The sequence below is a fragment of the Equus caballus genome, chromosome 19 (genome assembly GCF_041296265.1).
Source record: "Equus caballus isolate H_3958 breed thoroughbred chromosome 19, TB-T2T, whole genome shotgun sequence".
Classification (NCBI taxonomy): Eukaryota; Metazoa; Chordata; class Mammalia; order Perissodactyla; family Equidae; genus Equus; species Equus caballus.
Window position 1 is genome coordinate 8,266,648 of NC_091702.1, and position 12,566 is coordinate 8,279,213.

Below are 12,566 nucleotides of genomic sequence, written 5' to 3' on the forward strand. Positions count from 1 at the left end.
GTTACTAGAAGATGTGCTCCACAAAATTAAGGAATAAATTAAGAAAAAGAAAATTATGATGCTCAGAAAACAGGTGATGCAACTCAGAAAGGACACAGAGGCATTCCTAGCACCTCGGAGAGAGGGCAGTCCAGAGAGGGCAGCCGTATGGCATGCCTGAAAGTCCCCATTTTATATTGGAGCAGGTGGATAAAGGGCTCCAGGAGAGAGACTGCCAAGGAAAACAGATAATGGGTAATTCCCTGTGTGTCTGATCACACTGAAAAGAGTTTAACAATTCTCCCAGAAAGTGCAGAGGTAAAGATTGGGACACAGGAAACAAAGCCAAACAGGAACAAAAACAAAAACAGAAAGCAATTATTAACTGTAGGAAAAACAACAAGTTGTAAGAGGGATGAAATAGAATTATAGGACACTGCAGCTCAACTGTGAACAGTACGTGCAAAGTGTTCAAGTGCAAACATGGAACTTTGTTTTTTAAATTGTGGCAATATTACTCTGGAAAGTTGGAAAGAAGAGAAGCCAGTGTGGCTGGAGGAGAATGAGCAAGGGGGAGAATGGTCAGAAAGCAGATCATAGAGGAGAACAGAGACTGGGTTATCCAGAGGTTTGGATCACCCTAAGAACCACAGAAAGCCACCGGGGAGTTTTAAACAAGAAACCGGCAGGAGTCAACTCATGATGGACAATGATGACGCTGGCTGTGGTGCTGGCAAGAATGCGCTGGGCAGGGCAAGAGAGAAAGCCAGCAGGCCAGTTAAGAGGATACGACAACAGGGGTAAGAGGCTTCTGCAGAAGAGAGGAAAAGGAAAAAAACGTGGCCAAGATGGGAGAAATGGGGGCAGGTGGGTAGATAGAACACATTTTGGAGGTTAGTGCCTTACAGAGGGAAAGGGGAGCCTCCCAGGGATGGCTTTCCAGGTGTTATGAGGCAGCTTGAGGAGGCAGAGGACGTTGTTACTGAGGTGCGAATTCTGGGGGAGGAACGGGTTCAGGAATGGAGGGTCTGGAATCCAGTGTTCTGTTTTGGACCTGTTAGGACTGAGATGCCACTGAAGGGCACCAGGCAGGCGAATGTTCTGGACTCAGGGTAACACACAGAGAGACAAACCCAGGAATATGCTCTGCCTTCAACAAGTAGCCTCCTCCCTTGTCTCTGGCCAACATGAAGAATCTCTCATGAAATGCTTGGATTCTGAAATAATCTCAGTGATACAATCTGGTGCACTGACTAGGAGCTGATACTGAGAATCCAAGTGAATCCCGGGATGTCACAAACTGTGACCCACTCAAAACGTTTAGGCCTAACTGGTTTTCTATTTCGACTCATATTTATCCTAAGGGAAAGCTCTCTCCACCAAAGCTGCAGTCGTAAAATAATAAAGTCCCCCTCTATGAAATAATTTCCCATTATTAGCTTGATTTAGTAAACATTGGCTCTAACAGATAATACCGTCCAGGGTCAGTGGACTTCTGTTTACACGGAGAGCTTGTGCCCGGTTGGAGATCCCTCAGGCACACTCTGAGATTCAGTTCCAGGTTTTGAAAAGGTCTCTCTGAAAACACTTTCAAAAGGACCAATTTGTAGAAAAGTCTTTCAAAACACTTTGGACTACCACTATTTCCATTTGCAGCTCATCGACTTCTTTGATGGCCAGCGGTATTCTTTCTTGGCCTTCTTACTGCTCCTTCATTACTTTGTGCAAGTCTTACTTAATCATTAATTCCCAAATGAGTCTTCACTGCCCTGTGGATTTTAATGAGAGCTGGGTTTTAGCCACATTACTGTACGTGTGGTGGGGGCGGAGGGCAGCAATGGCAATTGCAAAATAAAATGTACCATAAAGTGGTACAGTTCGCGACTGAGGCCTGTCGTTGAAAAATAAACGCCTGTTACATAGAATCACAGAAATTGAGAGTTGGAGGCCAAAGCAAGTCATTCGTAGGTAGACCGACAGCGCCTCTAGCGGCAGAAAGGCGATGGCGGCGGTGGCGGAGATCCAGAGAAGCTTCTGAACTTTTAAAAAGGCACCTGCTGGGTCAGTGCTCATTATGCAAAAAGAAAGGATCCACGGGTGCCCAATTTTAAGGAGATACAACTCGGGAAAATTTAGATCTATAAAATAGCTATAATAGCCACACTTTAGTTTAATTTCGAAATGAGCTGTGGCTTTACACAAGGCTGATTTGACTTTATAGGTGAGAAACTGATGGCGTGGAGGGAGGCGTGAAAAATCTGCTAAATTTGGCCGCCACAGACAACTAGGGAGCAATTCGGAATTTAAAAAAGAGAAAGAAAAACTAAAGAAGTCGACCAAAGTGTCTATTTTACAAATAGAGAGCGTGGAACACACCTGGCATACCTGCGAAGAAGGGGACTGCTCACCTGCGTGGCTACTGCGCGTCCCCCAGGTGTATCTCTGGGGGAGACAGGGGTGGAAAGGAAACTTCCAGAGGGCCGACCCAGAGCCTGGGGGGCGGGGCGTTCACTCAGGGACAGGGTCAGTAAGATGACCCGAGGAGCATCAGCCAGGGCAACACTATAACTGTCAAGACATAGACAGACACCCTAGCGAATGACCCCCAGGCGGAGGGTTGGGAGGCGATGGGGCAGCAGCCTCGAGGCTGTGCCATCCGGCTACCCGCAGGCAGCTTCTGGGCCCGACCCAAGCGCTCCTTCTCCCGCCGGGAATTGGCATCTGGTGGGGGGCTGTCCCCTCCGCCAGGAGCCTCAGGACCCCCAGCTGCGCCCCAGTGCGCCCCCTCGCGGGGCAGCCCCGCCACTTGGCGTCGCCCCAGTGCTGCGAGTGGTGCCCCTCGGGGCGAGGTCCCCAGCAGCGGACGATCCCGGGCGGCGGGCGGGAGAGGAGAGCTGGGCGCCGGCGGGGAGCCGCCTGGGCTCGGCGACTTACCTCGGGCGGCGCGCTCGCTGCCCTCGTCCCTGGCCTTCAGTGCCGCAGCTTGCGGGCGGGGAGCGGGCGTGGGACCGAGGGATTCCCTGCTGCAGGGAGTCAACTCCAACCGCTCCGCAGCCCCGCCGCCGGTGAGCTCGTCTACGCCGTCATTTTTTCAAAGCTTTCCCCCGTGTGCGCGCGCGCTGTGCTGGCAGGAGCCAGCCTGAGCCTTAGGCCGGGAGGAGGAAGATCCCTGGTGAGAGAAGGAGGTCAGTGGTCTGGATCCCCGGCCAACAGTCACCGGCCTCATTACCAGGGGCAAACGATCGTCTCCCACGCACCCAGCTGCCGGCGACGTCCCGCGGGCTCTAGAGAGGGCACATGGTCGCGCCCGGGGCGGCTGGGGGCGGGGCTCCCTGGGGCGGCGCGCCCAGCGTCGCAGACGTGGCTTGGTGGCGGCGCGGGCGCCCGGAGCGCTCGCATCCCACCCCGGAGGATGCGGCCGCGGGGGCGGGCGCCGGCTGCCAGCGGCACGGTCCGCGGCCCGGCCCAGCTTCCCAGTCGGAGGCGGGGAGCGGTGGCTCACGGATCCCTCCCCCACTCCCGGCGAACCTGCAGGAGGCGGGTGGCGGGTCTGAGAAGCGGTCCACCGCCCACGTCTCAAAACCGACCCCGACGGCGGCGGCCTGAGGAATCAGCCTGGACTCAGGGGCGGGCGGCTCCGGGCGTTCGGTTCTGACGCAGTGCTTCAGGTTTCCGGGGGCGGGTTGACTCCCGTTTCCTTCCCATGGCCTGGACCCAGGAAAGAGCGCATGGCGATGTTTCCCAAACTTGCCTGATCCAGAGAAGCATCTGGGTTTGTGTGTGAGCAATACAGATTCCCGGGCGCCCTCCCACGCCCTTGGAATGGGACTCTCCAGGCCGGGGACCCAGGGGACCGCTGGGGGTGGGGGTGGGCAGCATGCCGCGCGTGGAGGGCCCTGCCCTCAATCCTGGCTCCTGGCGTCCCCGCCTCCTCCACTGCAGCCTCCCTGAGCTGTGAAGTCAGGACTCCAGTGCCCTCTGGGGACCATCCGGAGCTCAGCGAGGGGGTTACGCAGACTCAAGGGGCTGGCTGGCTGTATCAAGGGGGGCTGCGACCCACCTTGGGGGGCTATGGCGATCCCCAACCTTGGCGACTTATTAGAAGGAAGCGCGTTGAGATAAAACCAACCCACCCAGATTAATTAACTCGGAATCCCTGCAAATGGGCAGAGCCTGAGTCAAAGCCCCAGGTGCTTCCACTGTGCAGGCAGGCCAGAGGACCAAGCGCCCCGCCGCAGCCTGTCCTGTGCCCTCCCACCCAGTCTCAGGGGCCAAGAGCCCGCAGTTGAGGAAACCCCCTCCCTCACCATTCCTTCCTACTGGAAAGTGGCTGTTGCTCCATCTGCCTCCTGCCCCCACGTGTCTGCAGTGCCCAGGAACCCTCAACCCTCTCAATAAGGCGCAGGCCTTCTTCACAAACCAAAAGCGGGACCCACTGGCCCAGAGGCCCCCGTCAGTGCCAGGGCATCTCAACACTCCTGGAAGCAAGGCTAGGGTCCAGCCCCAGCTTCAGTCCAGCCCTGCCACATACCCGCTCTGCACAGCCTTTCCTTGTTCATTCGTTTGCTCCATCAGCAATTAGCAACGCTGTGTTAGGGGCTTGAGAAACCCGACTAATGAGAACCCCCGCTTGCCTCAGAGACTTTTCTGTCTGGTAGGACAGACTGACAAATCAGGACTATCAAACGAACCGTGTGAGCTGGCTACTTAAACTTTTTAATAAGCATTCAATTGTTTGTTAACTGCTACATCAATTATTATGTACTTCAAATAATCGTAGGATTGTGCTAAAGTGCTTCCCATGCATTATTTCATTTTAAAATCCTGACTATCCGAATGAGAACCTGCAGCACAGAGAGGTTAAGTAGCTTTCCCATAGTCACACAGCTAGGAGGTACGTCAGAGCCCCCACCAGAGCTGTCTGCAGACACAGCCTGTGTGTTTCTGACTGCCAGACTTCGGGGACACATCTGTTAGGGGAAAGTAAGAGGCAAACCTTCCAGGGGGCTGTGAGCATGGAAGGCTGATGTGACGCCTGAGCTATGGTGAGAATTCCCGCCCTGGCGTTTGCAGTGGCGATTCTCCCTAGGAAGGGTGGCCTGAGAAGGACAGTTTCACTGGGACTGGGGCGGTTCTGATCCCTGTGTTCCAGAGAACTTTCAGAAACGCTGCTCCTGAAACTTAAACACTGTTTCCTTTGAAGTCAAGGGGACGGACCAGCTTGGGGACAGTCCAGCTCCGGCCCCTTGAATCCTCCTGACTGGTCACCTTGTCCGCTCGTAATGGACCTGGTAGGTGCTGGGCATTACACACTTTCCCTCCTAAAGACCCACTTCTTTTCCATCTTTAATATCCAGCTGCTAGCCTTGACTGTAGGAGTCCAATTTTCTTTTTTTAAACCTGGAAGTTGCAGAGCTCTTTCCAAGGGGCTAAATGTGCCCCAGCACTGACCTTGGTTTGTTCCTGATGGAATGAAACAGAAGAGCCAGTGCAAGGGGAAGAGGACAGGAAGGGAAATCCACCCGCAAGCCCTGGTTCCTCAGCCTTCTAGTCCCCGTCTCCGTGCAGCAGGGAGCCCGGGCTGGCGCTATGTCCATGAGGACTCCACGCTCCTCAGTAACAGCCAGCGGGGCCGAGAGCAGACCTCCCCTGGGGCAGATGGTGGGCCCCTGCGTGGGAACCACCTCCTCGCTCACAGTAAGTGAGAGCCGGCATGGCATTCGGCCCTGGACTGGTAGGTGACGGTATGGGTCGGAGGCCAGGATCTGCTCCCTGAAATCTCAGATAGGTGGCTCCTTGTCCCTTCCTCTCCAGAACTGCCCTGTGCCTGTGTGCTATTTTGTTCAACAGCCTGGGCATTCACCACGAACAGGGCACTGATCTCTTACCCAAGCTCACATTTGGCTCCATCTGCTTTGAGTACCAGCAGGTGGAAAATGGAGGCCGATTTTCCTAAGCCAGGATTTTCCAGGCAGCCGATGCTGATCTCTGTGTAAGTGAAGGGCCGGCCTCCTTGTAGCTCCACCTGTTGATGGAGCTTCAGACATGGGCTCCCAGAACAGCTTTGACCTCTCCAAGCACAGCTCCCAAGGCTTGCTGCAAAAGGAAATGGACAACCCCCCATGATTACCATTTTGGAAATCGTGTCAATTCCATCTGTTGGGGAGATTGAGGCTCCTGATCCTCGCACCCGCTTCTTTTCCCAGATCTTCTCCCTTCAAGAATCCATGCCTTCACCTCCTCAGAAACCTGCTCCTGAGAGCCTCCTCTGGGCCGATTAACCCCTCTTGGCTCTGACACCTCCGTTACCACACAGCACAGACTCGGTACTTATGTGGCCCATCCAGATGCCAAAGTAAACATGTTCCTGGGGGGATCAGGAACTCATGGATGCTCTCGGTCAGGAGGGACACGGGAGGTCGCTTAGGCTAAATCCTCCCCATCTCTACTTATCTGTGTCACCTGCCGATTGACCATCCCACTTCCCCTTATATACATACCGTGATGGGGAACTCATTACCTCCCAAGAGAGCCCATCTTTGAAGTACCCCAAGTGACTGAAAACCCCAGGGAGGAGCGGAGAGCCAGCGTGGCCAGAACAGCAGCTTCTGAGACAGCCCTCCTGGCTGCACACGCCCGTGCTTTCCCGGGGTTCCCTGGGGCAGGCTGAATGAAAAGGCAGCGCTCGGAGAAAGGCAGACAGGAACTCACGACAATGGCCAAACACTTGAAGACTGTGTTTCATTCCACAAGGAAAGCTTCACCTCCGTGCCTCTTAGTGTGGGCTGGGCTCAGTGGCTTGTTCTAATGAAGGAAAAGTGGCCACAGTGGCAGTGCATGAGTCTGAGACGAGATCAGGACAGGCCTAAGGGACTCGGGTCACTGTCTCTGGGGACACCAGCAGCCCTGTGGTGAGGACACTCAAGCAGCCCCGTGGGGAAGAACTGAGGGAGAAGCCGAGGTCTCTTGCCAAGGAGCCCCGAGAGTGCGTCAGCTCGGAAGTGGACCTCCCAGCCACAGTCAAGCTTTCAGATGGTGGCAGCCAGGGCAGTGTCTGACGGAGGCCGACGGTCTGGCTAAGCCGCTCCCGCATTCCCCACCCACGGAACCTGCAGGACATCATGAATGTGGCTTTGAGCCACTAATATGGGGAAGTGACTTGTTAAGCAGCAATAGATAACTAATACACATTTGATAAAACAGATGTTCCTTTTCTGTATTTTCTTCTAGCTTCCAAGGATTCCTGAAGAATTTCAATACCGAGGGCACCTCCCTCTTATCTTTGAGCTTTGAATATGAGTGATAGATTGTGTGGCCATAGGTGGCAGTTTTGTTCTAGCGTGATTATCAACAGCACCCCTCCTTCACTATCACAAGTGTCCTGGTTACTAACAAACTGCACTGTTATCCTGTCTGTGGGTAAATACGTCTCCTACGTGGTGTTTTGGGGGCGGGGGGAGGCAGGCCCTCAGGCTTGGTTCTGTGTCTTGACTCGGTTCCTTCCGTGAGCAATGGGTGGCTGAGGGACTGAACTCCCAGTGGTGGACAGTACACGTGAGCCCGGTAGCAGCCATAGCCAGCAGAGCAGAGCTGCCCGGGAGCTGGAGCCTCCCAGGGTTCTCTGAGTATCTTCACTGTGCCGGGAACCACACACACCGATCAGACCAAACTGCCACTTGCGGAAGGTGTAAGACACTTCCTACCAGCTGCCAAAGAACCTGCAGGCACCTGCTGTTGGCTGTATCTCGAACACAGCAAAGAGAAAACGGGATTAAAGTCAGGCTTGTTCTTGGATCGGGAGCCCCACCAGGGGAAGCACAGATGCTCCCATGGTCCAGGCTGGCCACACCCTTGTCAGGTTTCTGCTCTGAAGAGATGCCAGGCTCCAGGCGCCAGGAGAGCTGGGATTGGTGGGTCTCTGGAGACAAGCCAGGGCCTCATATCTAGTCTCCAGCAGGCTGCCCCCAGGGAGAGGGGACAACCGTATTTGACATTTCCTCCAGGGCAGGCCCTTCCAAGAGGTACAGACATTTGTGAAACTCCTTCTTTACCTGATCTCTCTCGTGGCAAGTTAGGCCATTTGCCTGTTATTCTGTACTCTTGAAATTGGGAAATAACTGGACCCCGGCCCCTCTTCATGAATGTGAACGCCGTTCCCATTTCCTCTTTGCTGTTTTAGGCAAATCAGCCCCGGTTTCGTTAACTTGCCTCGTGGGTCCTCTTCTCACTCCCTGGATCATGTTTTGCTCTCCTTTGGCTCCACTCCAGTCCCTTGATTTCTCTTAGACTGTGGAGGCCCAGTGTGGCCGTGCAGCTCCGAGAAGGGTCTGCAGGAGGCCGTGGGAAGCAGCGGCTGGTTTGTTGCGTCTGTTTGTTGGTGGTGGGTCTCTGTGCGGTGGAGACTTGGAACTCCTCTTCAGAGGCTGGACTGGCTTCCCCTGTGGGGGTAAAGGAGCAGTTCCCAGTGGGTCTGCAGAGGCTGACTCCTCTGACATGGGTGTGTTGGGCCCCCAAGCCTCGCTACACAGCCTTGCTTGTGGCGTGCTCGGCCTTACTCCTTCACGGGAGTTATTCCAGCCCGCTTCCTGGGTCTCAGTGTTCTGTGCTGCTCTGATGAGCACTTTCACACAGAGCCCCTTTCTCCCGTTAACTCCTCGATGGACTTGGGCAGAAAAGCCAACTCAAGTTCCCAGGGCCTGGGGGTCCTTTGTTCTTCCTCCTGCACTGAGCTCTGGTCTAGGATCTGATGTAGCTTTAAATTTGTAGCAATTACCAAGCATCTGACACTTTTTCTCACCACCGCATCCTGACCAGCAGCATCCCAATGCCATAAGCCTCCAAATCCTCTCAGTGGGAACGTCCCCCACTGCCTCCCTGGCATAGACCCTGCCAGCATTCCTTTCCCTACTTTCAACAGTACTCATCACAGGCCCTCTTCCCATGACCCACCGGTCCTGTGACAGGGCATAGCTTTGAGCCTGCCTACAATAATCCTCACAGACAGCCTCCATCCTGCCTCGGATCTCTCTGCCCCAGGCCTCCAGGATCTCATCAGCTCCCACCGAATCCTGTTCATTACTCTTCTTTAAGGAACAAATGGAGGCTCTGAAAAGTGACCCGCCCATGAATGCATTACTTGATAGCAGGACAGCTGGGGTTGGAAGCTGGGTCTGTCTGGTTCCAAGGATCTCCGTTCCATTCCCCCCTGCTGATGCTGGCCCCAAACCCAAGTCACACCTGCCCCTTCCTTTCTCTCTCTCTCAACCAGGCCCTTCTGATTGGGTGTCACGTCCTGTCCATTCCACCTCAGAAATCCCTCCTGAGTCTGCACCCCTCAGCCCTGCCCCCCAATCCCAGGGCTGGGAATCCTGGGGCCTCCTCTTGGTGATAGTCACAGGCTCCTGAAGCTTGTTTTTCTGTCAGTCCAACTACTGCTACTGCAAGAGCACTTTTAAAATGAAAATCTGACAAAGCCTCACTGAATCCCTGTTGTCTCCACTGACATATTGAATGTCCTTCAGAGACATATGAGGTATGTGGGACCTGACCACAGCCAGCGTTCAAGCTGTGTCTCTCTCCCACCCCGATACACAGCCCCTCCTTTAGCCATCTGGGACAACTCGACATGCAAAAGTGTTGAACATTCCTGGTTTTCCACAGGCTTCTCCCGATGTCAGAATGCCCTCTACTTCTTTCCACCAGCTGATCCACCCTTCAGGGCCCAGAGTGGGGCCATTTCCTCTGTGTTGTCTTTTCTATGACTCCAGGCAAATTGGAGACTTCCTTCTTTTGCTTGCACACTTCTGTGTATCCACTGCTAGTGTCAGGCTCCACACTCTGCACTCTAATTATTGTTGTGTGAGCCTGTCTGCCTCGCTAGACAGGGAGTCCCTGGTGGCAAGGCCCCTTGACTTGCTCACGGTTATGTCTGCCGACCCATGCCTGGCCCAGAGCCTGGCAAAGAGAAGGGACAGCAATTTCTGGCTGAGCGTGTTCCCACTTGGGTCTCTAAGACTTCTCCTCTCTGTTCAGCTTTCCATTCCAGGCTCAAGAACAGTGATTCCGTGCGTGTGTGTTTGTGCTGAGGTGGAAGAGGATACGTAGACAATACTTCATTCCTCTCCCTGACCATTCTCCCAATAACCTCCATAATTGTTCCAACTAAGGCCTATCACCATTGCAAATGAAGTTAGAACTGGTTTCCACAGAGCTAGCAATCTGTACTAGGACATGTTTTATTTTCAATCTTTGACTTTTAACTAAGTCTGTTACATCTGATACTATTTTTAACTTGAATGGAATAAAATAAAACTCTTTTAAAACTCTGAACAATCTCTAACTGTGTTTTGTTCTGGGAATCAGACAATGGATGAGCATTGTGGTGACTGGGAGATATTACCAACAATGGGAAAAATAAGTAAGCATGAGTGAGAATCATCTGAAACCAGAAGTGTGGGCTGGTACTTACTCAGAAAGTCACATGGAAGGGACTGGGTCACAAAATCAAATTTGAAGGTTTTTTAAAAATTATCATCTCATGTACTAGAGAACCCCTTGCACCTGGTAGAGTGCCAAGTAATGTGACAAAATCTAATCATGGGAAATCAAAACCCTGTCCCCTCAGGAAAATGCTGTCTCTCTTGGGGGCAGGATGCAGACAGTCTTCTGTGCCGTGTGGACAAATGACCCACCGTGGTGAGCAAGCAATGAGGCAGCAAAGAGGAGACTGTTGAAGTCGGGTGGAAGCCGTGCCTGCAGCCCGAGCCGCTAAGGCACACTTCCAGCAGCCCAGGGAGCTGCAGCCTCGCTCTGGCTGGGCTGACGTGGAATTGGATTCCATGTCCCATGGCACTGCGTTGGAACACCAGCAGCAGTACCCAAAAGTGTGGTTTTGCTGTTCAAAACCAGCCACTGCTTCACCTGCCCGTGGAAGGAAGAACGTGCCCTGCGTCTTCATCCCTGAGCAGCATGTTGTCCCCAACCCCATGTTGAGCTTCCTAATGACCATCAGGCTTACATCTGCCAGTGTGGGCCCAATGGTGACCAGCAACACGATCTCCATCCTAGAGGTGACCATCCTGGGGAGAGAAGATGCATGCAGTCAGCGCTGAGACAATAGAGCATCTGTGTCACCCCCCAAATTGGTCCCTTAGTCCTTAAGAGAACAGACGCCAGCAGTCTCAGCACAAATTCTTTTACAGCTGAACCCCGCTTCCTTCTGGTGCTTATACTTATGGCAATTGACCTATTTCACGCTTCTTTCACCGACTTACGTTTGAGTTCTATTTTGGGAAGTGACACAAAAATCTCTTGTATCCTTGCAAAAGAGGAAGAGGAAGAAACACACACAGGCACACACATACACGCTCCCCAGAATTCTAGGCTGTAGTAATAGTCTACAAAGGAGCATTTGTTTTCTGTCACCAAAAAACCTTGTCAGAAAGCACTTAAAAAGTGTCAACAGTCCTTTCAGAAATAAAACATATATATGTTAACTTATTAGATGCTTATCTGGTAAGATGTCTGCGGAGTAATGTCAATACCTGTTGGTGGAAAGTCCCATCTCAGAAACAGGGCCAGACAGTGATGGATGAGTCCCTGCAGGTTCAGATGCCAAGGGCCCTCAGAAAGCCCCCCACTGTGGTGGTGTTGGTGCCCTCCACGGATGCCCACTCCCAGGGCACCCTGTGCACAGCAGAGGGGAGCCCTGCCTGGGGCCGTTGTGCTACCCTCTCACCTTCTGGCACTGTGTCAGACCATGCTTCGTGGCTAGCCACAGGGTTTCCTCTACGTAGTGTCACTTTAATCAGAGGTTGGATATCAGAGTACTGACCTGACAATGAGCCACTGGAATAAAAACTACATACCTGAGTATACAAGACAATTACATTCCGGGTGGCAGATGACCAGACACCCAGTTCCCAAGTGCTATCTTAGGCCTGACAGCACTGACACTATGACAATGGCAGTGCCCATTTGTTGAGTATATATTACAGTCCAAACACCTCACATATATTGTTTATAAACTTCCCTATTCCCTGTGAGGGATATTTTAGCTTACCATTTTAAAAACGAAAAACTACGCCTCAGTGATATTAAATAAATTACTCAAGACACCCCAACTACTAAGTAGCAAACCCAAACTAGGACTCGCACCCAGGTCTGCCTAATTCCAGAGACTGCATTTTCTTCCCCTAAACCAAATTGCCTCTTATAAAAGCAGATTCCTCCCAGATTTGGACTCAAATCCTGTGATCATCCCACTGCCAGTAAAGCATTTGGTTTCTTTCCCTTATCGCCTATAAGATGAGAGCACTCTTTAACCTTGGTAGATTTTTAAGGCAATTAAAAATGGAAAGACATTAAAAATGATATGGCATCCTGGATCAGATCCTGGAAACAGGGCATTAGTGGAAAAACTAGTGAACTCCGAATGGAGTCTGGCATTTAGTTAATAGTAATTTACCGATGTTAGTGTCCTGGCTTGGACACATGGACCGTGTGATTTTAGACGTTGACAATAGGGGAAACTGGGCGAAGGGTATGCGAGAACTCTCTGTGCTATCTCTGTCACTTTTCTGTAAATC

The 12,566-nt window shown here is 52.6% G+C and overlaps 1 protein-coding gene and 1 long non-coding RNA gene across 5 annotated transcripts in view; one reads left to right on the forward strand and one right to left on the reverse strand.

Moving 5' to 3' along the window:
* The first annotated feature begins 3,459 nt into the window (after positions 1–3,459).
* On the forward strand, positions 3,460–7,179 carry LOC138919086 (uncharacterized). The gene is made up of 2 exons (XR_011428990.1): positions 3,460–5,270; positions 6,186–7,179. It is a non-coding gene; the product is annotated as an uncharacterized lncRNA (long non-coding RNA).
* A 3,019-nt stretch (positions 7,180–10,198) lies between these two features.
* The window catches only part of LOC138919084 (ral-GDS-related protein-like), a 33,077-nt gene continuing 30,709 nt past the window's right edge, over positions 10,199–12,566 (reverse strand). For all 4 annotated transcript variants that reach the window (XM_070243116.1, XM_070243117.1, XM_070243115.1 and 1 more), the window contains one exon: positions 10,199–11,057. In XM_070243116.1, coding sequence (XP_070099217.1) covers positions 10,574–11,057 — 484 coding nt within the window. In that variant the 3' untranslated portion in view covers positions 10,199–10,573. The remainder of the gene's footprint in view (positions 11,058–12,566) is intronic.